The sequence below is a fragment of the Arvicanthis niloticus genome, chromosome 20 (assembly GCF_011762505.2).
Source record: "Arvicanthis niloticus isolate mArvNil1 chromosome 20, mArvNil1.pat.X, whole genome shotgun sequence".
Lineage (NCBI taxonomy): Eukaryota > Metazoa > Chordata > Mammalia > Rodentia > Muridae > Arvicanthis > Arvicanthis niloticus.
In genome coordinates, this window is record NC_047677.1 from 28,798,095 (window position 1) to 28,824,577 (window position 26,483).

At 42.9% G+C, this 26,483-nt stretch overlaps 1 protein-coding gene across 3 annotated transcripts; it reads left to right on the forward strand.

Moving 5' to 3' along the window:
• Nucleotides 1–652: 652 nt before the first annotated feature.
• Nucleotides 653–20,285, forward strand: Dnajc12 (DnaJ heat shock protein family (Hsp40) member C12). 3 transcript variants are annotated; one of them, XM_076917178.1, is made up of 6 exons: nucleotides 653–991; nucleotides 4,926–5,004; nucleotides 6,899–7,038; nucleotides 10,349–10,441; nucleotides 16,322–16,526; nucleotides 19,358–20,285. In XM_076917178.1, exons 1-6 carry the CDS (start codon nucleotides 914–916, stop codon nucleotides 19,369–19,371), a joined length of 609 nt encoding a protein of 202 aa, XP_076773293.1. In that variant the 5' UTR covers nucleotides 653–913; the 3' UTR covers nucleotides 19,372–20,285. The 3 variants fall into 3 exon arrangements, with proteins under 3 accessions (XP_076773293.1, XP_076773292.1, XP_034380185.1); XM_076917177.1 differs by lacking the exon at nucleotides 19,358–20,285 and adding an exon at nucleotides 17,303–17,941 and having other exon boundaries at nucleotides 761–991; XM_034524294.2 differs by lacking the exons at nucleotides 10,349–10,441; nucleotides 19,358–20,285 and adding an exon at nucleotides 17,303–17,941 and having other exon boundaries at nucleotides 772–991.
• Nucleotides 20,286–26,483: the final 6,198 nt, after the last annotated feature.

Consider the following 26,483-nt stretch of genomic DNA (forward strand, 5'->3'; position numbering starts at 1 on the left):
GTTTGTAAAAACTGACCTCCGATCAGCTGATAGGAAAAAAATCACCATGTCACTACTCAAACTATACTGGTGCACATAGGAACTCACAGAGACTGTGGCAGCACACACAGGGCCTGCACATGTTCAAGCCAAATGGGGTCTGAGCACTGAGAGAGGGAAGCAGTCACAGTCTCCCATCCCTAACCAACAAACCATCTCCAGTTGACATCTGTCTACCAAGGAAAAAGTAGTTCTCTCTTGTCCAGTCTCACAGGGTATCTTAAGCACATTAAGGGGAAGCTCCATGTCCAGCAGGAGATGGGTAGCACAAACCGAACTCAATGGTGTATATTTTTTTCTTCATATTGCATTAAAAAAATTACTGGCCTTTTACTTGTAGGTTATGATTTCCCAGTTTCTGTTTTTATTTTTATAGATTTTGTTTGTGTGTGTTTCTTCTTTTTTTTCTCTATATTCTTTTATTTTAGTTTTTTTTTCCTTTGTTTTCTAAACAGAGAAGGAAAAAAAATGTGTGAAGTTGGGTGGATGAAGAAGAGGGGGAGGATCTGGGAGGAGTTGGGACCCGGGAAGCCGTAATCAGAATATTTAGCGTATGAAAAATAAAATTCAATGAAAGCAAAAAGCAAAGAGCAAAGCAAACCAAACCAAAACAACATCAACGACAAACAAGAGCAGCACCGTCAACAAAAAACACAACCGCAACAACAAACCCCAAACTACAGATCCCAGCAGCCCCGCATGGCAGGCTCGCTCCTAGGCAAACAGCCAATGAGAAGCTGTGTTTGCAAAGGGCTGGGTTGACGTCTGGGTGCTTGCTGGTTTGGAAAGTCCAGCTGAAATGTAAAGAGCTTTGCGGTTGCCACGGAGCTCACCGTGTCCCTGTCGTCGGAGAGGACTGACTCATCCTCTGTAAATGGACGCGATACTGAACTACAGGCCGGAGGGCAGCGAGGACTACTACGCCTTGCTGGGATGCGACGAGCTCTCCTCGGTAAGCAGGGTTGCAGGTTTTCACCAGGTCGGCTTTGAGATCAGCTACATCTCTTCGAACTTCAACCTTGGTACCATTTTAAAGGAGTTTCTCGGCTCGGGGAAATTGAAGGGTTAAAATGCTTGCTGGTTAATTTGAGGAAAGGACTCCGAACTTCAAAGTGTTAGCTGGGAGAGGGACCACATACAGACTAGTTTTTTTATTTATTTAGAGCAGCGGTTCTCAACCTGTGGGTTGCTACCGACTTGGGGGTAGCATATCAGATATCCCGCATGTCAGATATTTACATTACAATTCATAAAAGCAGCAAAATTACAGTTATGAAGTAGCAACGAAAGAATTTTTTGGTTGGCGGTCACCACAACGTGAGAAATTGTACTAAAGGGTCGAAGCATTAGGAAGGTTGAGAACCACTGCCTTAGAAACAACAGTAAAGGCTGCGATTTAGAACTCAGGAGGCGGAGCCACCTGTCGGTAGTCTCCTCGGCCAGAGAAAGTCTCATGGATTTTATAGTACCATTAAAACTTCAAATGGTATTAAATACCATTGTAACTTCAAATCACTTAAAATCAAGTTAGATGACGTATCTGGTGGGAGAGTTTTCTTTTAAAGAAAGTAATGCTTTCCTTAGTCATAATTGAAACAAATGTGTTATTCTTTTAAAGACATTTTTATTTTATGTGCATACATGTATGTATGTATATATGTATGTATGTATGTATGTATGTATGTGTATTTGGGTTCTATTTGGCTGCATAGGAATACTTATTCTGTCCTATAGCCTGCATTACTTTTTTGTTTTTTTGTTTTGTTTTTAAGACAGAGTCTCACTACGTAGCCCTGGCAAGCCTGGAACTCACCATCTCAAATGTAGATCACGTTGGTCATGAGTTCATAAGATAACTTGTTTCTGCCTCACAGGTAATGGGATAAAAGGCATGTGCCACCATGCCCAGCTACAAGGCCAATTTTTAAAACATCTATAGTTATAAAAATTAGTTTAAAGAAATAGCCTATCATACATACATTTTCATTTAAAATTTATGTTTTATTCATTGAACCTTTGTGTGTTGGGATGGACCAGATCTTTGGCCCAAGATGGAGTCACTTAAGACACCAAGATGGATGACCCATGTACAGCCTCCTGCTATTCTATGGGCCTCTCCCCTCAAACAAAACAAAACCCAAATCCCAAAAATATGCTTACTGCAGTCCCCTTTGCATGTGACAATTCCTTAGTTCTTATTCTGAATAAAGCCTTGTCTTTGGTTCCATTGAGGCTATGATAGTCTCTGGATAAGCCACACTGGCAGCTAAATTCTTGTCTCATTTTAGATTTTTCTCCTTAGACAAGTATTTAGAATTAGAATTTTGAGTCAAAGACTGGAAATAGAGGCTTTTCATATATGCATATATATATATACACACACACACACACAAACACACATACATATGTACATTATATGTTTAACATATAAAACATGTACATTATTTCACATATTTTACATATATGTGCATATATATACACATTTTATAGTCCACACACAAATATAATTATATATTTCATATATAATGTACATATATATTACATATGCCTGCAAATATATATGTGTACTTGAATTCATTTTAGAAATGTGCATCTACTTAGTTAAGGTTCAGGAGAGCATGGGTGTTCATGTCTTTGAACCTCCCTTCACCTCTGGAGGTTTTGGTTTATTTAACTATGAGTAAAGTTAAACACGATTTCTGTTTACCACGGGCATAGTAAGCAGCTGTGCAGACAGATCACTGGATACTGGATCCGGAAGGGAGGGCTTAGTGGACCTTGACGTAAGGGCTTCAGCTGTCCACGGACTGCATTCGGCACTGGGCAATGTGGGATACAGACAGCAAGAGAGAGATAGGCTGTGGTGAAAGCAAACTAGCCACTTTTACTGGTTTACTCAGGGTCAGCCCTGCAGAAGGTCTGTATTTAACCCTGTGACAGTAAAATGGTAAAATATTGAAAGACAGATACAAGCTTTTTTTTTTTTTTTAAATTAAATTGGCAAGACTCAAGAAATACAAAGCAGGAAGTAGCAGTGACATGTCAGCACTGTTGGGGAGTTACACTTTGCTACCATAGACTGGTACTATAATGTTGAAAAAGTAATTTACATGTCTATTTGTATATATGTATGTATGGGTGCATGCCACATCATGCAGAGGTCAGAGGGCATGTTGTGGGAATTGGTTGTTTCCTTCCACCATATGGTCTGGGGCATTGAAGTTAGGTCATTGGGCTTGGTGACAATTGCCTTTACCCACTGAGCCATCTCACTGACCCCAGAATTCATTCTCTCTCTCTCTCTCTCTCTCTCTCTCTCTCTCTCTCTCTCTCTCTCTCTCTGTGTGTGTGTGTGTGTCTCTCTCTCTCACTTCCCCCTCTCTCCCTCTCCTTCTTCCTCTCTCTCTCCCTTTGCTTCCTTCTTTCTTTCCACCTCCTCTGCCTCCTCCTTTTACTTTTTGTTTTTGTGACAGGGTCTTTCTACATAGCCCTGGCTGTCTTGGACCTCACTAGGTAGCCAAGGCTGGTCTCAGTTTCACAGAGCTCTGCCTGCCTCTGCCTCCCAAGTGCTGAGCTCAAAGACGTGCACCACCACACCTGGCCCCAGAATGTCTTCTAGTGAATTAAAAACAAAACCCAGAACATCCACAACAATAAAATTCCAACCATCTTGGGCAGATAGGTATAATTCTAAGCATTTGCATTAGTTAACATTAGAGTTAGTTAACATTCCCAGAACATAGACATAAATATGGGGGAAATGTATCTTAAAGGAGTAAAAAGGATACAAAATTTTTTTTAATTTTCTATTCTGTATTGATAGGATTTTTATTCAAAGAGGGTTTGAGGGTACTTATAAAATGTTAATTTACAAACGTTTACTTGGGGGCACAGGGGAGTTGCCTCAGTGGTTAAGAGCACTGGCTACTCTTATAGAGGGTGAGGGTTTGGCTCCCAGCACCCACACTGTGCCTCATCCCCACCTGGAGCTACAATGCCTGGGTATCTAGTGCCCTCTCTTGACCTCCATGTATGCCAGGCACACACATAACATTCACACATAAAATAAACAGCTACATCTTTAAAAATGTTCTTTTGCTGGGCTTGGTGGTAGGTGCCTTTAATCCCAGCACTCAGGAGGCAGAGGCAGGCTGATCTCTTTGGTCTACATGATGAATAGCAGGCCAGCCAGGGCTTTAACAGTGTGACCCTGTCACATACACATACAAAGTATACTATTACACTTTTGGCATGAACTTCCTTGAACCTCTGGTCCTCCTCTTTCTGCCTCAGAGTGCTGGAGTTGTTGGCATGGTTACCTACACTTTGAAGACATTTGATTCTCTTACGAGGTACATCTGTGCACATGTGTGTGTAAAGGCCAGAGGTTGGTGTTGGCATCTTCTTCAGTTGCTCTCCTCCTTATTTTCTGAGACAGTCTCAGCTCACCAAAGTCAACTAACTGGCTGACCAGTGAGCTCCAGATTCTCTTGTCTGCACCCTCTTCACTGGGATCACAGGGTTGGGTCTCCAGGCCTGGTTTTTACATGGGTGCTAGGCGTTGAAGTTGAATCCTCTTCAGGTTTGCAGGTGACTATGTTAGTGGTTCTCAACCTGCGGGGTCAAGACTCCTTTAGGGGTCAAATGACTCTTTCACAGGGGTCACCTAAGACCTTCAGAAAACACAAATATTTACACTATGATTAATGACAGTAGCAAAATTACAATTATAAGGTAGCAGAAAGATAATTTATTGTTGGGGTCAGTGCAATATGAGGAACAACGGTATTAAGGGTCGTGTGCAGCATTAGCGAGGTTGAGAACCACTGGACTAAGCAATTTCCTCTGCTTATCCTCTTTATTGGAAACCCTGATTTTTGTTTTAGGTTGAGCAAATCTTGGCAGAATTTAAGGTCAGAGCTCTGGAATGTCACCCTGACAAGCATCCTGAAAACTCCAAAGCCGGTAAGAATCTACTGATGGCTGTTTCTTAAGAGGATGAACAAAATTTTTCTTGGGACATACAACACCGCTACACACATATCTATTCACCTCAGAAATGGAGCCTAGGAAATACCAAAGTACTCATGCCTCCCAAGTCCAACTTGGTAAACCATGAGTTTTGTAGGGCTGACCTATAGGAGCAAAAATGACTCAAAGACAGCTCACCCAAGCCTACCCCAGCTTGGCTGATGGCTCAAGGAACCTGGGAACCTGGGAAACTGGGAAAACTGGGAACTGGAACTGCCTATGGGCAGCTCAATAGGTGGGAGAGTGTCCCTTCCAAATGATTCAGTTGGACTACACTTCTTCCAGGCAGTTCTGCTGGTTTCAGCTTCTCCCAGGCAACTTGTCTGGTCTCAGAGTCTTCCTTATTTTATCATTCAGCTTTCTTCTGTCCTTCAGTGTTTATTTCTTACCCCAAATGGGAGGAGCCTAGTGAATCTTGTCAGTTTCAGGAACTTCCTGAAGCCATTTTGAGTTGTTTATCTTCCTGCTGAAGTATTTTGCCTACAGGGTGAAATGTTTCAATATTGGAGGAAACTGTTACACAACAGGGCCTCAGTTGTGTATAGCACTTGCTACTGTTGCAAGGTCTTCAAATTAAATGCAGTGGTGATGTCTGTGGGTATGTGCGCCATGGAGTGGGCGTGGTCAGAGGAGTTGGTGCTCTTCTTCCACCTTTGTGTGAGTTCTAGGGATTAAACCTGGATTCCCAGGCTTGTATGTTGAGTGTTGAGCTGAACTTAATTATTATTATTTTGGGGGGGTGGGGCTGAAACAGGGTTTCTCTGTGTAGCACTGGCTGTCCTGGAACTCTGTAGACCAGGCTGGCTTCAAACTCAGAAATCCCCCTGTCTCTGCCTCCCAAGTGCTGGGATTAAAGGTGTGAGCCACCACTGCTGCCTGGCCTTAATTAATTTTCATTCAGTGAGGGTTTTTTTTTTTTTTTTAAATGTAAGATTTTATTTTTTGCTGGGCAGCAGTAGCACACACCTTTAATCCCAGCAGCTGGGAGTCAGAGGTGATGGATCTCTCAATGAGTTTGAGGCCAGCCTGGTCTATAGTGAGAGTTCCACTATGGTAGGCTTACACAGAGAAACACTGTTTTGAAAAACAAACAAAAGAAAAATATTTTATTTATTTTTATTTATATGTGTGTATGTGCTTGCAGAAGCTATTGCATGTGTGTGTGTGTGTGTGTGTGTGTGTGTATGTGCGTGCGCATGCATGCTCGTGCATGCTCAATTGAAGAAGCCAGAAGAGGGCATAGGATTCCCTGGAGCTGAAATTACAAGTGGTTGTCGGCTGCCTGACATGGAGTCAAACTTGGGTCCTTTGGAAGAGCAAGTGCACTTAACTGCTGAGCTATCTCTCCAGGCCAACAAGGACTCATTTTGCTATTGGATGGCTGCAGGGGAGAGGACCGTTTCGACTTGCAGTTCATTTTTGCCAGCCAATAAAGTGTTAATATATTAATCTGTAACCAATGTTTATCTTTATAAGAATCCTCTTTATTCATTTTATTTATTGTGTCCCCCGCACACCCCAAGGCATGTGTGAAACTCAGAGGGCAGCTTGCACAAGCCAGGTATCTCCTTCCATTATGTGTGTTCAGGAGATCAAACTCAGGGCATCAGGCTTGGTAGCAAAGGCAAAGACCCTTACTCCCTGACCACCAGCTCTCACTTGTCTTTATGACATAACCTTACAAACCAGGACACTAAAGCCTGGCTAGGGAGACCAGTCCAAAGTCTCATAGCATGTGAATGACTCAAGATTCTGGTGAGATCCATTGGATGGTTTTGGAGTTTAACCTGCCAAGAGATCAGTGTTCATCTCTTGTCTTGTTTTCCAGTGGAGACCTTTCAGAAATTGCAGAAGGCGAAGGAGATTCTGTGCAATGCGGAGAGTCGAGCCCGCTATGACCATTGGCGGAGGAGCCAGATGTCTATGTCGTTTGAGCAGTGGGAGGCTTTGGCCGACTCAGTGAAAACTGTGAGTTTCTCTCTGGGGATGCTGGGGTTTGGAGGCCAGGCTGCTCAAGGGTTAGACTCACGACTTAGCCTAAAGAATCAGTAAGCTCTAGGAGGGAAAGGGACCGAGAAATTAGTGGTAAGTCGTTGCTTTCAAAACCCCGTGAGGAGAAAGTCAGCAGAGAATGAGAGACCACCAGAGTGAGTGTTTAGAAGGGGCCATGGCCACTTGTTTTAGCACATTACACTTCCTGCTATCATTTACACCTTATTCTAGTATTTCCCAGAATTGTGCTGACCAGAATGCTCATGTAACAACATTTTGAACTGCTGAAAAATTCTCTTGCTTCAGTCTTGAAAAAAATATTCTCAAGATATAGATACATCTATTTATCTATCTCTGTCATCCCTACATCTATTAGGTTTTTCAAGATAGGGTCTCACTATGTAGTTCTGGCTGTCCAGTAACTATCTCTGTAGACCAGGTTGGCCTCCACAGAGATCTGCCTGCCTCTGCCTCCCAAGTGCTGGGATGAAAGGCGTGCACACCATCACTCAGCTTAAGATGTATTTTTGTTTGTGTGTGTGTCTGTGTTTTTGTCTCCTTGTGTATGCCATGTGTGTGTTCCCAAGAAGAGCACATTGGATCTGTGGAGCTGGAGTTACAGGTGGTTGTGAGCTGCCATGTGGGGACCAAACCTGGTCCTCTGGAAGAGCATGAAGCACTGTATCTCAGAGCCATCTCTCCAGCCCTTCCTTTATCTTTTTTCTTATTGTTTGAACTTGTTTGCTTAATAAGGCTTGGGCGTCTATAACAAAACAGAATACAATTATTTCTATCATGTATGGTGGGAAAGAGTTACATTACTTCTAAACACCATTAAAAACTTACATACAGGGGCTTATGGTTAAGAGCACTGGCTGCTCTTCTAGAGTGTTTGGTTTGCAGCACTCACATTGGCAGCTCACACTGCATGTAAATCCATTTCCAGGAGCTCTGTCACCCTCTTCTGGCATCTGTGGGCATCTGGCACTTGCTGCTATTCTGAAGATTGACGTTTGGTTCCTAAAACCCATGCTGGGTGGCTCACAACTGCCTGTAGTTCCAGTTCAGGGTGTCTGATGCCCTCTTCTGTTTTATTAGGGTACCCATACATGTGACATTCTTCACACAGGCATGCATACATACATACATACACACAAATAAAAAATATATCTTTTTTTAAAAGATTTATTTACTTTATTTATTTATATGAGTACACTGTCACTGTCTTCAGACACACCAGAAGAGGGCATCAGATCCCATTACAGATGGTTGTGAACCACCATGTGGTTGCTGGGAGTTGAACTCAGGACCTCTGGAAGAGCAGTCAGTGCTCTCAACCGCTGAGCCATCTCTCCAGCCCCGGTCATTTAATTTTTTAACCACTAATACCAAGTTAGCTACAGATTTTTAAAAAATTCTTGTCCAAGTCTCCACTTTTATCTATATTACCATTGTATTTTATTTAATGTTACTTTCCTAACTCTAAACACAACAATTCCATCTTGGATTTAGCCTAACTATTCATTGTGTGAACCTTTATAATAATTATATTTTAGTCTTACTGGCCACATCCTTTATCTTGTCACCCAAGCTGAAGTAGTATGAAATTTGGTTTCAGTCTTATTTTCATTAGAGATACAAAAATAATAAGCTTTATATCTGTTCTTTCCAGGCAAGGGGTTGCATTCAGGTGGTAGACAAAAGTCAAAACCAAATAAACCCACGAAATCAGCAGTGGGAGGTGGAGAGATGGCTCAGTGGTTAAGAGCATTCTTGCTGGGACTGGTGTTTGGGCCCCAGCACCCAGGTCAGACATTTTACAACCACTAGTTCTGCTCCAGGGGATCAATCCAAAACCCTCTACTGGACACTGTGGCATCTGCATATCTGTAGCATACACTCCTACAGACACATATGCATACATATCAATAAAATAAATTTTAAGTCAGTCGTGATTTCTTTTTTTCTTTAAGTCTTCTATGTCCTGGCATCATTAACAGTTATTGTTTGGCTTCTGTCAGGTTGGTTGGCGACCGGCCTTCTGTGGCCACACACTGTCATTAGGGTTTGGGATTAGCTGTATTGCACACAGCATTCTGAAAATAAAAGGTAGAAGTTTAGGCTCCGAAAGACACTTTCGTATTCATTTGACTTGCACATCCTCAGAGCGTGAAGCCTAGTACAATGTCTTTCCCTCACCCCATTAAGCTCGTGGCTCTGATTTTTATGCAGTTAGTGTGATTAGGAGGATGGTCATTAGTTAGGAGAACAGGGTTTATCTGAAGGCAGTTTTACGTGTCACATACAGGGCTGTATTTCAGGTCTGTGTATCTTTCCATTGGGAACACTGCTCAGATAAGCCACGGCTTCAGGGTGACCCAATACTGTAACTCCAGCTCCAGGGGATCTGATGCCTCTGGGCATGCAGAGTATCTGTACTCATGTGCACGTACTCATATGCACACACACACACTCCTACACATAATTAAAATAATAAAAGTAAATCTTAAAAAATATATCTTAAGAGTTCACCTAAGCCAGTGTTTCTCCATCTTCCTAATGCTGTGACCCTTTAATAAAGTTCTGCATGTTGTGGTGACCCCCCGCCCCCCATCATAAAATTATCTTCATTGCTACTCCATAGCTGTAATTTTGCTACTGTTATGAATCATAATGTAAATATCTGTTTTCCAGTGGTCTTCGAAGGGGTCATTCAACTCCCCAAAGCGTCGAGACCTATAGTTAAAAACCACTGACCTAAACCAATGAATATATTAGAAACTTAAATTCGAGCATGTGATGTTGGTTTAAAAATGAGATACATGGCTTTTGAGATGGCCCAGTGGGTACAGGCCCTTGTTACCAAGCCTGACAGCCTGAGTTTCATCCCTGGAATCCACATGGTAGTCAGAGAAAATGGATTCCTGAAAGCTGGCCTCTGATATCTACACATACACCACAGCATACATATATGTCCATACACATACACACGTGCACACAGAGATAAACAAAACACATATAACAAATAAATATTAAAAGTTTAAAGGCCAGGCACATCTTTAATTCCAGTGCTTGGGAGCCAGAGGCAGGTGGATCTCTGTTAGTTTAAGGCAGCGTACTCCACGCAGTGTGAGTTCCAGACCAGCAAGGGCTACAGAGTAAGACCCTCAAAAAACATACAAACCAAAAAAGTTATTTTAAGTAGATATTGGTTTGAGTTTCAGGGATCCAGGCCTTTGAGATCCTATGATAATTAGGAAACAGACTTTGTTATTGTTGTTTTTAGAGGAGATTTCATGAATCCAAGGCTGAAGTTGAACTTGCTGAGGGTGACCTTGAACTTCTGATCCTTCTACCTCCTCCTTTGGAGTGTATACAGGTACCCTACCAACCAAGCTACATCTTTGAGCTCCTTCACTCAAACTGAAGCGCTGCTTACTTTTCTTCTATCAAGCTATAGGCATCTTTGTTCAACCAATAGTTTTAAATTAAGGAGCAAGGTTTCATAGCATCACTTGGTGTATGTGAGGATTTCCTTGTCCCTGGGGGCAACCAGACTTTGGGGGCAGGTATGTAGCATTACAGTACATAGCAACAGACCAAACCTCAACATTTAATTCTCCTGCCTCCACCTCCTAAGTAGTGGGATTACAGGCTTGCACCTCCAGGCCTAACAAAGACCTTTTTTTTTTTTTTTAAGGATTTATTTGTTTTATGTATATGAATACACTGTAGCTATCTTCGGACATACCAGAAGAGGGCATTGAATCCTGTTACAGATGATTGTGAGCCACCATGTGGTTGCTGGGAATTGAACTCAGGACCTCTGGGAGAGCAGTCAGTGCTCTTGACCACTGAGCCATCTCTCCAGTTCACAAAGACCTTTTTTTTAGTGCAGAGAATCTAGGCTTTCTATCTACTTCCAGAGTACAGGCCAGGAAGGCTAGAAGGCTGCTGGGAAATGGATCTGGTTAAATCACAGTCAAAACCATAAGAAAGCATCCTCAAAGACTAATAAAATTGTCCCATGTCATACCCATTGCTGTAAATTTTATAAGTTAGACATAATTGTTTTTTGGACTTGGCTGTTGGATAAATCAACTGTTTTGGGGAGGAATTTTGGGGGTCTTCCTGTTACCTCACATAAGTCTACTGGCCTATTGATTGTTTCTGAGTTCCTAGCTGGGTGGTATATCTTTGGAGGGAGTCCAGTTGGCCACTGGCTATCTGCAGAAGCTTCCTACCATGTCCAGATAGCCACTCTTTATCTAGCCAGATGGGAAACAGTAAGCACATCAATACCTGCTTTGGAAAAGACAGTCTGCCCTGTTTGGATACTATCCCAGAGCAAGCAGGTCAGAGATCAACCGCTCAGGCAAGTAAAAAAATCTACTCACGGTAACTCAGGATAAAAATAATTTTGGGGGCTGGAGAGATGGCTCAGTGATTAAGAGCACTGGCTGCTCTTCCGGAGGACCCAAGTTCAATTCCCAGCAACCACATGGCTGTTTATAGTTGTCTAACTCCAGTTCCAGGGCATCTGAAGTCTCCTCTGGCCAGCTCAGGCACCAGACAAACCTAGTGGTATACAGACACATATACAGAGACAACATCCACACACATAAAATAACGATGTGAAAAAAACCCAATTTTTGCCTTGTTGTTCAGCTGAGCTGTGGCACACGTGAGCCAGTTGCTTTGTTTTGGTTTCCTTTTTCCAGCGTTTAGTGGCATGTAGATTAAAAAACATTTGCTAGTGTTGACAGAGCCTTGGAATGTAAGATAATTATTTCCTAAAGAAAAGAAAAAGGTCTGCTAAGGAAAGCTGGTAAACAAGTTTATTATGAGTGGAAAATACCAGGAGCCCAACTTGACAGACACGAGCATTCATGGCCTTTGTCCTGTGGTGTTTGCTGACTCTCTGCCTCATGCTTGTCAATGCGTTTCTCTCCTCTTTGCCTCTTAGTTCCTGTCTGCAGCCCATCACTGGATATTTCTATTGGTTCTCTCTCTCTCTTTCTTTCTTTCTTTCTTTCTTTCTTTCTTTCTTTCTTTCTTTCTTTCTTTCCTTCCTTCTTTCCTTTTTCTTTTTCTTTTCTTTTTTTTTTTCTTTTTTCTTTTTTTTTTTTTTTTTTTTTGAGGCAGGGTCTCATGTCCATACCAGTCTGGCTTCAAACTCAGTATGTGTTCAAGGATAGATGACCTTGAACTAATGACCCTCCTGCCTTCACCTCTTGAGTGCTGTGAGCATTGGCGTGCTCTATCCTCTATGTTATGTGGTGTGGGATCCATCTTGTCCACTGTAGGATCTAGGCATGCTAGTTGTCTTAGTTTGGGTTTCACTGCTGTGAACAGACACCATGACCATGGCGACTCTTACAAAGGAAAACATTCATTTGGGGCTGGCTTACAGGTTCAGAGGTTCAGTCCATTATCATCCTGGCAGGAAGCATGGCAGCATCCAGGCAGACATGGTGCTGGAGGAGCTGAGACTTCTACATCTTGATCCATGGGCAGCAGTAGGAAACTGTGTGCCATGCTGGATGTAGCTTGAGCATAGGAGATCTACTTCCTCCATCAAGGCCACACCTCCTAATAGTGTCACTCACTATGGGCCAAGCATTCAAACACCTGTGTGGGCCACACCTATTCAAACCACCATACCAGGCAGCACAGGATCAGTTGAGCTCCATCCAGCCTGAGTGCCTGACTTTTTTGTCTGGTGCTGGGGATTGAACCCAGGACTTGTCAAATGCCAGAGAAGCACTTTACCTAACTGAACTCCGTGCCCAGCCCTGTTGATATACCGAGGACTAGTTTATTTGATGCCGCATGCTGTTCTGAGCCACTCATACTCTGGTGGAGCTGTGGAGCAAACTCTGAACATGAAAAACCGTGCCCTGTCAACTGTCTGCTTCACAACACGGACTGTTTAGTGTAGGGTCACCCTTAAAACCTTTCCATATTTGGTGTGTATGTGTTCCACAGAATACATGTAGAGGGCAGAGGACAGCTTGCAAGAATTGGTTCTCTCCTACCATGTGACTTCCAGGTATCAGACTGAGGTAGTAAGGCTTGGTGGTAAGTGCCTTTGCCCACTGGGCCATTTTACCAGATTTCAGCTTCGCTCTTGTATTTGATCTTCTTTGATTAACTACGGTGCATGGTGGGGGTGGGGCAGTTGCCTATGAGGTTAAGTACAGCTTGGGTTTTTCTTCTGACTCTTTCTGTAATTGGAATTAGTGGCGGCAAGAGTCTGATGATAGAACGTTTAATTTTGATTTATTCATATGGGCGGTGGGTAAGTCAGACTATCTCAGAACATGTTTTCACTGAGGCCTTTTATGGGAGCAGGAAGCTGAGTGTCACCCAGGGCCCTCATCCCTAGTACCTGTCTAGGTGGACCACAGGCACTTTGATTTTGAGAGGGAAACACTGTTTACACGTTTCTTGGTGGCCTTGTGATGTTTGCTTGTTTTTCTTTTCCTGGGGATTGAGGATTGAACCCAGGGCCTTGTGCATATTGCTAGGCACTGCACTCTTCCACTGAGCCACACTCTAGCCTGAATAATTGCCTGGGTTTTAGTTTCAGTTGTGTGTGTGTATGTGTGTGCATGTGTGTGTACTGCAGGGAGCCTTTCTGTCCAGAGAGGGTAGTGGCGGGGGCACAGAGTAGGACTCTGGTGATGGCTTTAAAGTCTGAGAGTCTCAGGGCTTTCTAGCTCTTTAACTTGTACTGAAATGTTGATGGTAACTTCTAAAAAGTCCTAAAACTTTCTTGCTCCTTCTGAGGGTAAGAGACTGCAGGCTTAGGTGATTAACGCCTGTGGCCTAACAGAGAAGATGAGGCAATGTGGCCTTTGTTCTATCTCAGCAGGAACTGCTGGGCTCTAACTTTCACCCTGCTAGTCGGAAGTCACAGGAAGAAAAGACACTTAGAGATGTGGTTATAGTATTTTATTACTAAGTTGTTAAAAGTTTCCTATGAAAGCTATCTAAGGGGAAAAGCAGAAAAATCCTAAGCGTGGAAAGAGAAAAATTCTACTCTGGGGAAAGGGAAAAAATTCTATTCTATCTTTCTATTCTATCTGCCTCTCATCTCTTTGTCCTCAGTGCTTACACATCTTTCAGAATACATGATCACATGTTACAAAGTTCATCACAAGTTCACACCAAAAATTCAAATCATAAATTGAAATAGAAGTTTACAACAGAGAATGTTTATATGCATATCCATTAGGAGTAATTATCTGGCTAAACATCCATCACCTGTCACAGCTCCACAGGTTCACTGAAGGTTTAAAACTATAACTAGGTTATTAGTGAAGCTTTGTGTAGATAAACCCAGGCAATATTTTATCTTCTGTCCTAGCACCTATAATAAATCGTTGGTTCCCTTTTAATGACCTTTGGTTAATTGTTTTACAACCTCTTGGAATGTGCTTTGAGTAAGAGAAAGTTTGGTTACTATCTAAGAGCAAATAACTGGTGACACTTGGGAGACTGGCAGAGTTCTCATTGCAGTTTTGACTATCAGAAAAGGACCTAATAGCAGTCCTGTTATAAAAGAGCTTAATAATCATTGATATAATTTTAGGAATCCTTATAGGATCATCATTAAGACTTAAGAAATCATCTATTTGTCTATATAGCATCACTACAAGACAGTACATCTTCATAGATCTGCAGAGATCTGCTCCAAAGGGGTGTGCCTTTGCTTAGTGATTGTTATATCCATTGACTAATAATAGGAAAAGCATATTAATAGCAGGAATCTTTCCTAAAATGAATCCCTTACAGCCTTACTGAATAAGGACGCACCTGTCACAGATTATATGATTATCCAAGGCAGGCCTTTTCAGGATGATCACCTGCTAGTTATTAGCTTGTCCCATTATGGCTCCTGACAGTGTACTATGTGTGTGTTTGTGTGTGGTGTGTGTTTATGTGTAGTGTGTGTATCTATATGTGTGGTGATGTATGTGTATGTATGTATGTGTGTGTGTTTATGTATGTGTGTTTGTGTGTGGTATATGTATCTGTGTGTTTATGTATGGGAGTATGCGTGTGTGTATGGGTGTGCATGTGTGTGTGGTATGTGTGTATGCTTGTGTAGTGTGTATGTTTATGAGTGTTTATGGGTGTACAAGTGTGTGTATATATGGGTGTATATATGTGTGTGTATTTAGGTATGGGTGTATGTGTATGTTTATGTATGAGTGTACATGTGTATATATGGGTGTGCATGTGAGTGTATGGGTGTGCATGTGTGTGTGGTGTGTGTATGTGTGTTTATATATGAGTGTACATGTGTGTGTGGGTATGCACGTGTGTGTGGTCTGTATGTATGTGAGTGTTTATGGGTGTACATGTGTGTGTGTGTGTATGAGTGTGCATGTGTGTCTTCTGTGACACACATGTGTGGGGCAGAGGACAGCTTGCAGGAGTCAGTCATTTCCTTCCACTCTGTGGGTCCTGGGGCTTGAACTCAGGTTGTCAGGCTTGGTGTCAAGCTCCTTTACCCAACGATCCATTTCACTGGCCCTAAATTGTGACTTTCATAGTTTACAGTTTCAGTTCTCTAAGCTCATTTTTTTTGAGACATTTCCCTGTATAGCCCTAGCTGGCCTGGACTAGCTATGTAAACCAGGCTAGCCACGAAATCAGAGATTTATCTACTCCTGTCTCCTGAGTGTCTGAGTGCCACCATGCCTGGCTTTTTTTTTTTTTTTTTTTATTCTTGAATTTTTTTTTATTCTTTCCTTCTTCATAGCCCTTACCACCTGCCCTTTTGTGGTTTCTGATTGAACCTGAGATCTCTCAGGCTAGGCAAGCTCTCTGCCACTGAACTATCTTCAGCCCTTCAGGAAGAAGATGGTCTTCTCCCCCTGCTCTCTGTCTGTATTCTGTACATCTACATAACAACAAAGTATCATAACAGCCAGCACCATACAGCCAAACAGAAGCTCCATGGTTCCAGACTAGTCTGGACTATATGATGTGGCGGGGAGGGGGGTGCGGGGCATGGGGGTGTGGGGCGGGACCTGGGCTGGCCAGGTCCAGATGGTGAGATACCTCAGTTGGGTAAAAATGTTTGCCAGCAAAACCTGAGCACCTGAGTCTGATCCCAGAATTCCTTTGGTGGAAGGAGAATGGGCTTCTGAAAGCTGTCTCCCACGGCACCCCAAATGCACCCCTCAACAAATAACCAAATGTAAGAAATGAATGATGTTTATGTGTCTCCTCTTAATTATTCTAGTCGATGCATTGGGCTGTCAGAAATAAGAAAGACTTGATGCTGGAAGGAAGTGGCCAGACTTTCACCAACACAGTTCCAAACAAAGAACGGAGGGAGCAGAGAGTAACCAAGAAAGGGGACCCAGAAGCAACCCCGGAGAAAATGATACAAAAGGAATCTGAGCCCCCAGAGAAGGGCATCTCCCCACAGGACCCAGACTCTCCAGGTAAGTGATGTCAGAGACGGTGGGTTATATTACAGCTGCCCTTAACCTGTTCTAGTAGGCACAGCAATGTAGACAGGTCTCACTACCTATGTAGACCAGACCGACTCGGAACTCATGGAAGTCTGCCTGTCTCTGCATCCCGAGTACTGGGATTAAAGGTGTGTGCTCGCCCGCCTGGCTTGGGTGGCTTTTTAAGAAGAGACAGGAAGTAGGAGGGAGGTGAGGAATGGACCTGGGAAGAGCTAAGGGGAGGGGTGGAGGGGTGAATATGCTTGAAATATTCTGTACTAAATTCCTAAGGAATTAGTAAAAATATTATTTAAAAAAATTCCCATTTTGGGAGAGGATAGTTATTATTAAGCATGAGAGGTCCTTGTACACATGAATTGTAATTTCTATTTATAGGAATGTCAGCATATCGTTAATGTAAGTACTGTTTCTATAAAATATGAATATCTGCAAGGTATGGTGGCACATGACTTTAATCTCAGTACTCAAGAGTTTGAAGGCAGTCAGAGCTCTCTCTGTGAGTTCCAGGCTAGCCCAGTTTACATAGTGAGTTCCAGGCTAGCCCAGTTTACATAGTGAGTTCCAGGCTAGCTCAGTTTACATAGTGAGTTCCAGGCTAGTCCAGTTTACATAGTGAGTTCCAGGTCAGTCAGGACTACATTAAAAAAGGTTGCAGTGGAGTCTTATCCCCCTGACTGTTTTACTGTGGTAGTTTGACTCTTCTTCCTTATTTCTGATTTGAAGTGTTTCTCTTCCCTCTTCTCAAGGTCTCTCAGACTTGAACTGTGGCCACCTTCGTTTCCGCTGGTCTGGCGATGCTCCCTCAGAACTCCTGAGGAAGTTCAGAAACTATGAAATCTGAGGCATTGCAGCTCTGTGAGGAAGGGCGAGGCCTTTGTCTGTGCTACCAAAGTGAATCTTTGTTCGAATTTTTAAAACATTGTATTTGTGAGGGGCTCAGAATGGTCAAGTCCCCCAACTTTGAACCCATTCTTAAAAGTGTGCTTTGTATTAATTTGTGCTGGGGATTGAACCCAGCACCTCCCCTACCCTCTGTATCATTGATTCTTACCGCCTACATGTTGTTTACGTGAGAAAATTGTTGTAAGTTTATTTCAGTATTTGAGTCAACTAAGGCTCTTAGATACACATGTTTCTAAGAGTACACTTAGATACTATGTAGTTTGTATCTGTAAGAGTACACTTAGATACTACTTAGTTTGTATTACATGTTTTTCCTGTTAATGTTATTTGTAGATCTCTGTTAAAAAACCATTCCCCATTGGTGTTCTGTGATCCCTAGCCGTACAAAAATGTCTTCTGGATTTTGGTTTAAAACAAAATGTAGACTTACTTGTCTGAATTTCATAGAGTAAAATAAATAATTTCTCCAAAGTTTATGGATACATTTAGGATGCGAACTGTATTAATTCACTCATTCATTCATTTTTTTTTTGGGGGGGGCGAGTCTACATGCTGCCACATAGCACAGGCTAGCCCTGAGTCTCTCTATGTAATTATCCTCAAACTCTTATTTTTCCTGCTTCTTTCTTTGTTTCCTATGGACTGGCAAGATGGCTCAGCAGGACAGGGTACTTGCTACCAAGCCTGACAACTTGAGTCCCATCCCCAGGGCCACATGGTGGAAAGACCAACTCCTGAAGGTTGTCCTCTGACCACCATACATTTGGCGTGGCATGCACACACCCACACAGAAAATATGTTTCCTAGACAAATGTGGTGACACACACCTGTGATCCCAGCCATTGGGATGTGGAAGCAGAGGACTGGAGGTTCAAGACCAGCTGTGGCTACATAGCCATTGGACAGCTGTGGGAAGCGGCTCCGCTCTCGCCATTACAAGGTGGCGCTTGGCATAGGCATTGCTTGAGAGAAAAGACAACTCCATATATGGAGTTGTATGCGCTGAGAGGTGTGGTTACCCGATCATCCCACCTCAAATCATGGAGAATGGCCAATCTCCAGTGACTTTGTGGCAGCTGCTGATAGGATTAAGGCAATGCTTATAAGGGGCTGCGGGAGCTGGGGAGGAGAAGAGAGAGAGAGAAGAAGCTCGCTGTACAGGGATAGTTGAATAAACCGCTTGAAGAAGAACATGGTTGCCATTGCCTTATTCCTCGGGTCGGACGTGGGTAGCCACAGACAGCATAGGGCACAGGAGACCCCCAACTCAAGAAAACCAAACCAAAGCAAAAAGAAAGTTGTAAAGTGCTTCGTTTTATCAAATATCAGTGCAGACAGTATTACTCCGCTCTAGCTGCCCTAACGAAACACCTCTGGTGGCTCAAGTGTGCCTTGTAGTCTGTGAAGCTCAAAGTTTAGTTCAATGGATGGTTAGCGCATTTCTGAGGCCACCCTGTCTCGCAGGTGGCCTCTTTCTTGGCTGCACGTCGTATGGCCTCTTGTTCCTGTTTACTCGGGTTCCTGGTATCTACGTTTTCATAGGAAGACATCAGTAATCCCAGATCAGGGTCTGGCTTTCACAATTTCACTTTAACTTATTTCTATCTTTTAAAAAAAAAACAAAAAAACCCAAAAAACCAAAAACTTCTCTTTGAAGAAGATACCAGGGCTTTGAATTCCAGCCTGTCAATTTTAGGTCATAATTCACTTCATACAACTAATGAGAGAAATTAAAACAGAGAGAGAGGAGTATAACCTTGTGCTGATTCCCTTAATTGTATCTGAATCTTTTCCTGTTTTGTCATTCATAAGTCTGTTTGGAGAATAGTGTGTATCAACAATTTCTATTTTGTCATTTCAGTAAAATGCATTGTCAACAGTTTTTTTCTTTTTTGCAGATTTTTATCAATAAAGAAGAAGAAAGAAAAGAAAAAGAAACACACACAGAGAGAAAAAATGAGTTTGATGGGCTCTCAGACAATTGCTATCCTCTGTACAGCCACGGGCCCAGCACCAGCTGGGTAAACACTGTAACTTGTTGCCTCTCCGCCACATCAAAGGGGAAGCCCCTCCCACTCCCTCTATTTTTATTACACACACACACACACACACACACACACACACACACACACACACACATTATTGATAACATCTTGTTTTTGTTGACCCACTGTTGTTGCTTAAGCAATCGCCCCACTCGACAACTGCTCCTGATGGGTTAGCCTTGTAAGAAGCTTCAAACACATTTGACCAGTTAACTCTGAGGGACCGTGTACGTGTAAGGTACCATCGAATCCTGACTGAACTCAAGGATTAAGAATGAAGTGCATGCTTAGTTAGGCATTGCAGACCTTGGAACGGAATCTGGATGGAAAATGGACCATCATTTCTTCGCTGCCTTATACTGCCCAGCATGCCCCGTACAACCACAATCAGATGTATGTACTGTCTCGAAACTTGAAAATCTCTGTAGATTGTGACTCGACTTATATCAAACCAAACTGATTATGGAAAGACAATTTTTAAAGTAACTTTAAGCCTCCCCAACTTCCACAAGGGAATCTAACTTGTTTTAATTTAGAAACAGGAGCTTTTAGTACCTCTAGGTCCTCATCAGCCTGTCTACTTAGCTTTTAAAGTCCCGTAATTAAAGGCTGATGTGTTACCTGGTGGTGGTGTGCACGCCTTGAATCCCAGCACTCAGGAAGCAGAGGCAGGTGGATCTCTGAGTTCCAGGACAACCTGGTCTACAGCGTGAGTTCCAGGACAGCCAGAGCTACACAGAGAAATCTTGTCTTTGAAAAAAAAAAAAAAAAACCCACAAAAGCAGACCAAAAACTTATGTGTTTATATGGCTGTTGATCTAGCTATGCTGGCTCTGTCCAGAAGCTGGGGTAAGGACAGGCACAGATCTCTCTCTTTCTCTTTGTCTCTGTCTCTCTTTCTCTGTCTACCTGTCTCTCTCTTTTAATACTCCAAGGTCCATATTAAGATATACTTTTTCTTCTTTCCCATTATATAGGTCTACCTGGAGCAGCATGTGTACTAAGAGGGAGTCGGGTCCTTTAGAACTGGAGTTACAGATGCTTGTAAGCCACCATGTGGGTGCTGGGTCCTCTGCAAGAGCAGCACATGGTCTCCACGGCTGAGCCAGCTCTCCAGCTCCAAGGCACATATTCTTGAGAGCACCATAATGTGATAAAGTTGTAATAGCAGGATATCAAAATGCTTAAATGTTTTTTGTTTAAAATGTTTATTCTCTCAAGAGGAGTTGAAGGCTGGTGAGTTGATCTCTCCCACCCATACAATGGGAGGAGATAACTGGTTCCCAAAAGCTGTCCTCTGACTTCCACAGGCACCGCACTTAGCTGTCCCCATCCCCCCATGCACACAGAGTAATATGATAAAGTGGCTACTGTAGTAAAGACAGTTACGTGAACATTTGCGTCTAAAGGTGAATATTGAGTTAGTTTATGCAATGTGGTTAGAACATGACAGGGATGGATCATATGCATTAGTTATTAGCATTACTAATTATCATCTATTATGTCATGGGTTAACTAATTAATTGTCTTCTCTCTCTAGCCTTTCCCATCATTCTTTCTTTTCCTTTCTTCTTTCTTTCTTTCTTTCCTTCCTTTTTTTTCTTTTTAAAAATGATTTTATTTGTTTTATGTATATGAGTACACTGTAGCTGTGTTCAGACACACCAGAAGAGGGCATTGGATCCCATTACAGATGGTTGTGAGCCACATGTGGTTGCTGGGAATTGAACTCAGGACCTCTGGAAGAGCAGTCAGTGCTCTTATCCATTGAGCCATTTCTCCAGCCCTAAGATAATTCTTTTGAAAAAAAAAAAAGTGTGTGTGTGTGTGTGTGTGTGTGTGTGTGTGTGATTGTCAGAGGACCACTTTGTGGTGTGGCCTCTTTTCTGCCTTTTTGTGGCTCCCGGTATCAATCTCAGGTAGGCTTGGATGGCAAGAGCTGGCCCAGATCCACTATTTTTTGGTTATTTTCTTTTCTTACGTATCCTATACATTCACAACCACTCCTGTGTTCCTTGCATCAAGGGCAGCATATTACATCCCCAGCTGTGAAGCCTCCACTTACTCAGAGCATAGAGGCTAAAACACTTACACAGTCTAACCACTGGGGCTATGGGAAGCTCAAGTCTCTATTCCTTCACTGACTGACTACATCTTGGAGAGTTTCCTAAAGCATTCCAGGTGCTAGTCTGTTCTTAACTGATGCTAATAATTCCATATGTGTATTTGTATACACATATACGCATATATATGTGTATACAAATGTATATAGATTTATATTATATATAATATATATTATATTATATATAATATAAATCTATATACATTTGTATACACATATATAATATACACATTATCTATTATAATATTTATATCAAAATAATATGTTTATATATAAATTATTTTTATTTATTTATTTTATTTATTTATTTTTTGTTTTGTTTTTTTGAGACAGGGTTTCTCTGTATAGCCTTGGTTGTCCTGGAACTCACCCCGTAGACTAGGCTGGCCTTAAATTCAGAAATCCACCTGCCTCTGTCTCCCAAGTGCTGGGATCAAAGGTGTGCGCCACCACTGCCCGGCTTATTTTTATTTTTAATAAGACAGGGTTTTGCTAAGTAGCTCAGACTGGCGTCCACTCACAGCACCCCTGCCCCTGCGTGCTCCTTGACTGTTGGGATTACAAGCATGCAGTACCATGCCTGGCTTGAACCATAAGTTGTTTGACTTGTACTTTATTGATTCCTTTTGGGGCGGCTTATCTTTCATTCGTTTATTTATTTTTTTGAGGCAGGGTTTCCCCACATCGCACAGCTGGCCTTGAACTTGTGGTCTTCCCGCCTCTTCTGCCCTGGGTACTTATCTTTTTTTTTTTTTTTTTTAACTTTTTGCAATCACAAGTAAACACTGTAGTGGGCTGTTTCCTATACTGCTTCTTGGATGTGAAGTACACCTGCTGGGGGGCGGGGAGGGGGAGAATACCTAGCGTTGCTGAGAACGCATGAGTATTTGGGATTTGGTTACTATAGCCTTAAAATTAAGTTTATGTCAGTCTTTGCAGAGGCTGGAAGAGGCCATCAGACTCCCTGGAGCTAGAGTCGCAGTCTTTTGTGAGAAACCTAAGGCTGGGTGTTGGGAACTGAACTTGGTAAGCATTCGTTATCGACTGAGCCCTGCCCACCTCTGCCTTCTAAGGACTGGGACTGAAGGTGTGTGATACCACACCTGGCTATTACTATATTCTTTAAGTAAACAGTAGATGCAGCTGGCTAGTTTTTATAGATCTTAGGGCCACAGGGTTGAAAAACACCAGAAAAGTGTGTTTGCTCATTGGGATTCTTGACTTCAATTTTTTTTTTTCTTCTACTCTAAGCTGGACTTGGTTGCATCAGGAGCGCTGTGTTCACAGAATAGTTTAGCAATCACCTCTCTAACCCCTCCTAGGAAGCAGCGCTGGAGATACGAAGCAATAGTAAAAGCGGAGTACGCATTTCTTCTGGCACTTTCCACAGAGAGAGGATAACGGGGCCTTTCATCCGACCTGTGGGGCTCGGGCTCGCTTCCCTCTGTCTGTCCTGAAATGTTGAAAATAGAATTCTGACACCTTCCATTCTTTTTAAAGTAAAAGCGACTCAACTGAGCTGCTGGGCGAATGCCGAGAGAGTGTCCACCATTTCTACTAAATCCATATAGTTTCCAGTGCCCCTTGGACGTATTCCGGGCTGTCAGAAACGGCTCCTTGATGAGAACATTAGAAAAGCGGGGAGGGGGGGAAGGGGCTGGGGGGGGGGGAGAGCAAGGCAGAGCGGGAAGACAAAGAAGCTTCATAAAGAGAGTGAGATAAGGAGAATTTTGCTTTCTTGCTTATGAATTTTCGTATCTTTCCCTTGCCCGGATCTTATGGATTACAAGATAGGGCACAGCAGCAAGGGTCAATGATTAATGTGGTTATTGAGAGGGATTTTTTTAATTTCCTGGAAGACAAACGCCATCACTCACGGCCCCCACACATTGCAGACTGGCGATGCAGGAACGTCTGGGGTGTCGGTGATGGGAGATATCATAAAACTGGTGAATTATTGGAAAAAGGACGAGCTGCTGGGCAAGGAGAACTGCAGTTCCTTTCCATTTCCGGTTCCATGGTAGCATCTGCCGGCCTGGCTTTGATTTTATCGCTTCTGGGTCCTCTTACTCTCGTATGAGTGTGGATGCTTTGTATCCGATGGGGACACTTTGTATCCAGTAGGGACACTTTGTATCCAGCCACTCTGCCCACCCTTTCTTTTCCCAGGGGTTCTCTTGTTTCTCCTAATGCTTCAGGATTGTAGAGAGCTGGATATTTTTTCTGGCTGTGACCTACTGTGGGACTTAGAGCAGCAAATTATTTTAGCTTTGCTCTGGTTCCTTCTATCTGTGGATGGACTTAGAAACAAACCAAACCAACCAACCAAACGAAACCAAATGAAACGAAAGGAAACCAACCCAACCCAACCCAACCCAACCCAACCAAACCAAATCAAATCAGACCACCTCGTCTTTGGTCTTTGGGGACCATAGGAACTCAGCTCAGACCCAGAGCCTAGTGTGATGGCTTAATATTGGTTGTCACCTTGGCACCCAGGAAGAAAGAACTCAGTTGAGACATTGCCTCCTAGGAGTGTCGGTGGGAGATTTCCTTAATTGCTAATAGATTTGGAGGGCCCAGCCGGCTGTGGGCTGTGCCATCCTTGAGCAGATGGTTCTGGGTCATATGAGGAAGGTAGCTGAGCGCACCGCGGGGAGGAAGCCAGTAAGCAGAGGTTCCACCATGGTTTCTGCATGAGTTCCAGCATTCCGATTACTACCCTGACTTCAATGATGGACACCGATGTGCAAGCCAAGCAAACCCTTTCCTTCCTCAAGTGCCTTTGGCTAGAATTTCATCCCAGCAACAGAAAGCAAACGAGGACAGCCAGTTTAGGAGCTTGGCTTGAAGTCAGAACAGCATGGGAGCTGGAGAAGGATGAACTACCAGGGAAGGAGAGGATTATGAAGAATAGTGGAGTCACAGGGAGAGGATGTGTTGTCTTCTTCATCTGTTCTGATAACTCTGCCTAGCCTATTGTTATTGTACTTTAAAAATAATTATAATTATTATCTTGTTGTCTTTTGAAACAGGGTCACAATCCTAAAACCATGCTGACCCTATGTGTGTGTGTGTGTGTATGGGGGGGGGGGGTTATGTGTGTACGTGTATAATATAGTTAAGCCTGGCCCCTACTTTGGAGGTTGCATTACAGAATGAATCCAAGGACAGCCTGGCAACTTAGGGAAACTCTACCTTTAAAAAAAAAAAAAAGGGATCTGGGTTGTAGTGAAGGAGGCAGAGGCAGGTAAATCTCTGACTTCAAGGCCAGCCTGGTCTACAGAGTGAGTTCCAAACCAGCCAGAATGTGATGGTTCGTATATGCTCTACCCAGGGAGTGGTACTATTAGAAGATGTGGCCTTGTTGGAGTAGGTGTGTCACTGTGGGCGTGGGCTTTAAAACCTGAATCCTAGCTGCTTGGAAGTTTATTCTGCTAGCAGCCTTCAGATCAAGATGTAGAACTCTCAGCTCCTCCTGAACCATGCCTGCTAGGATCTGCCGTGTTTCTGCTCCCCAAGATGTGGTCAAAGTGTCTCTTGAAAACTCTGCATTGTGAACCCCACATTGGATCTAAACTGTAATATGTACTTGAAAAAGATCCTAGAGTTTTTTCTCTATGCATATCATTAATAAATCTTGAGAAACACTGCACTAGAAAAAAACAACACTAATATGATAGTAACCATATGTGACTATTCATTCAGTAAACTTTATTCATATTATTAGTGATGTTTTAATAGTCATTATTGTTGCTGCTGTTTTGAGACAGGGTTTTTCTGGTAGCCTTGGCTGTTTTTGAACTTACTATATAAACCAGGCTGGCCTCAAACTCATGGAGATCTATTTGCCTCTGCCTCTTGAGTGCTGGGATTAAAGATTAAAGGTGTGTGCTGTTATACCTGTTTCTCGACCCCCAAAAGACCAACAAGGAGCTGATTTCAGTGCAATCGCTCTAGAGTCTTTATTCAAGCTTGAGTTTGGGACACACTGTTGTCACTGACGCAGCAGGACAGGAAGGTGAAGCCCAGAGCCCAGTCTCAAGTAAGCATTTATAGAGGCAAGCAAACAAGCAAGGGGGTCTCCAGCCTAGCACACATCTGACTGGGGGGCTATTATGGAATTTTCTGCCCTTTAACATGATTGGCTGATGCTGGGAGCCAAACCATAAACTTTCATAAGTAAATATCTTATGATATTAACTGTAACTTCTGCTTTCCTCCTGATTGGTGGTTGTTAGGGAGTGACCTGGAGACCAATGCTAGGTGCAGGCTTGTTGGTTAACTGGAGTTCAACCTTAGGTCAGGTTCTCTAAGATGGAGCCTGAACCCAAGATGGAGTTGGTCTGGTCTCTCATGCTTCTATGGTCATTTGAGGCCAGTGTTATTTTATTAGACAGTCCAGATTGTCATTCATTTCTGTTGTCAGAAGGTTCTACTGAACAGTGCATTCGGACACGCCTGCCAAAAATGGGTCACCACACCTAGCTTTTATCCTAAGACAGGATCTTACTGTGTATCATAAGTGGTGACTTCAGAATGTAAGTTTTATCTGTTCCTGTTCAAGCTCCAAAATAATCGACACAGAGACCTGGTGTTTTTATTAATTGGGCAGATTCTGAGCTATTCTAACCCAACTAGGATGTTACTATCTAGGTAAATGCTCTGTTCCTTGCCATCTGGTTTTACCCTGGCTCGCTCTGTCCATGTGCGTCCTCATGGCTGCTCTCTCATCGTGACCTCGTGCTGAATCCTGTGTTCTTCCCACATGTTTTCTTCACACCTTCCTCTCCTTGTGGTCCTTCTCCTCCTCTCTCTATCGCCCTAAGTCTCCTGGCTGGGATGGAAAGTCCAGCC

Excerpts from the sequence above, each read along its gene's own strand:
- Dnajc12 (XM_076917177.1), top strand. The coding sequence starts at position 914 with ATGGACGCGATACTGAACTACAGGCCGGAGGGCAGCGAGGACTACTAC. Across the intron at positions 7,039-10,348 it reads TGGCCGACTCAGTGAAAACT|AGGAGATTTCATGAATCCAA; the intron begins GTGAGTTTCTCT and ends TGTTGTTTTTAG. Across the intron at positions 16,527-17,302 it reads ACAGGACCCAGACTCTCCAG|GTCTCTCAGACTTGAACTGT; the intron begins GTAAGTGATGTC and ends CCTCTTCTCAAG.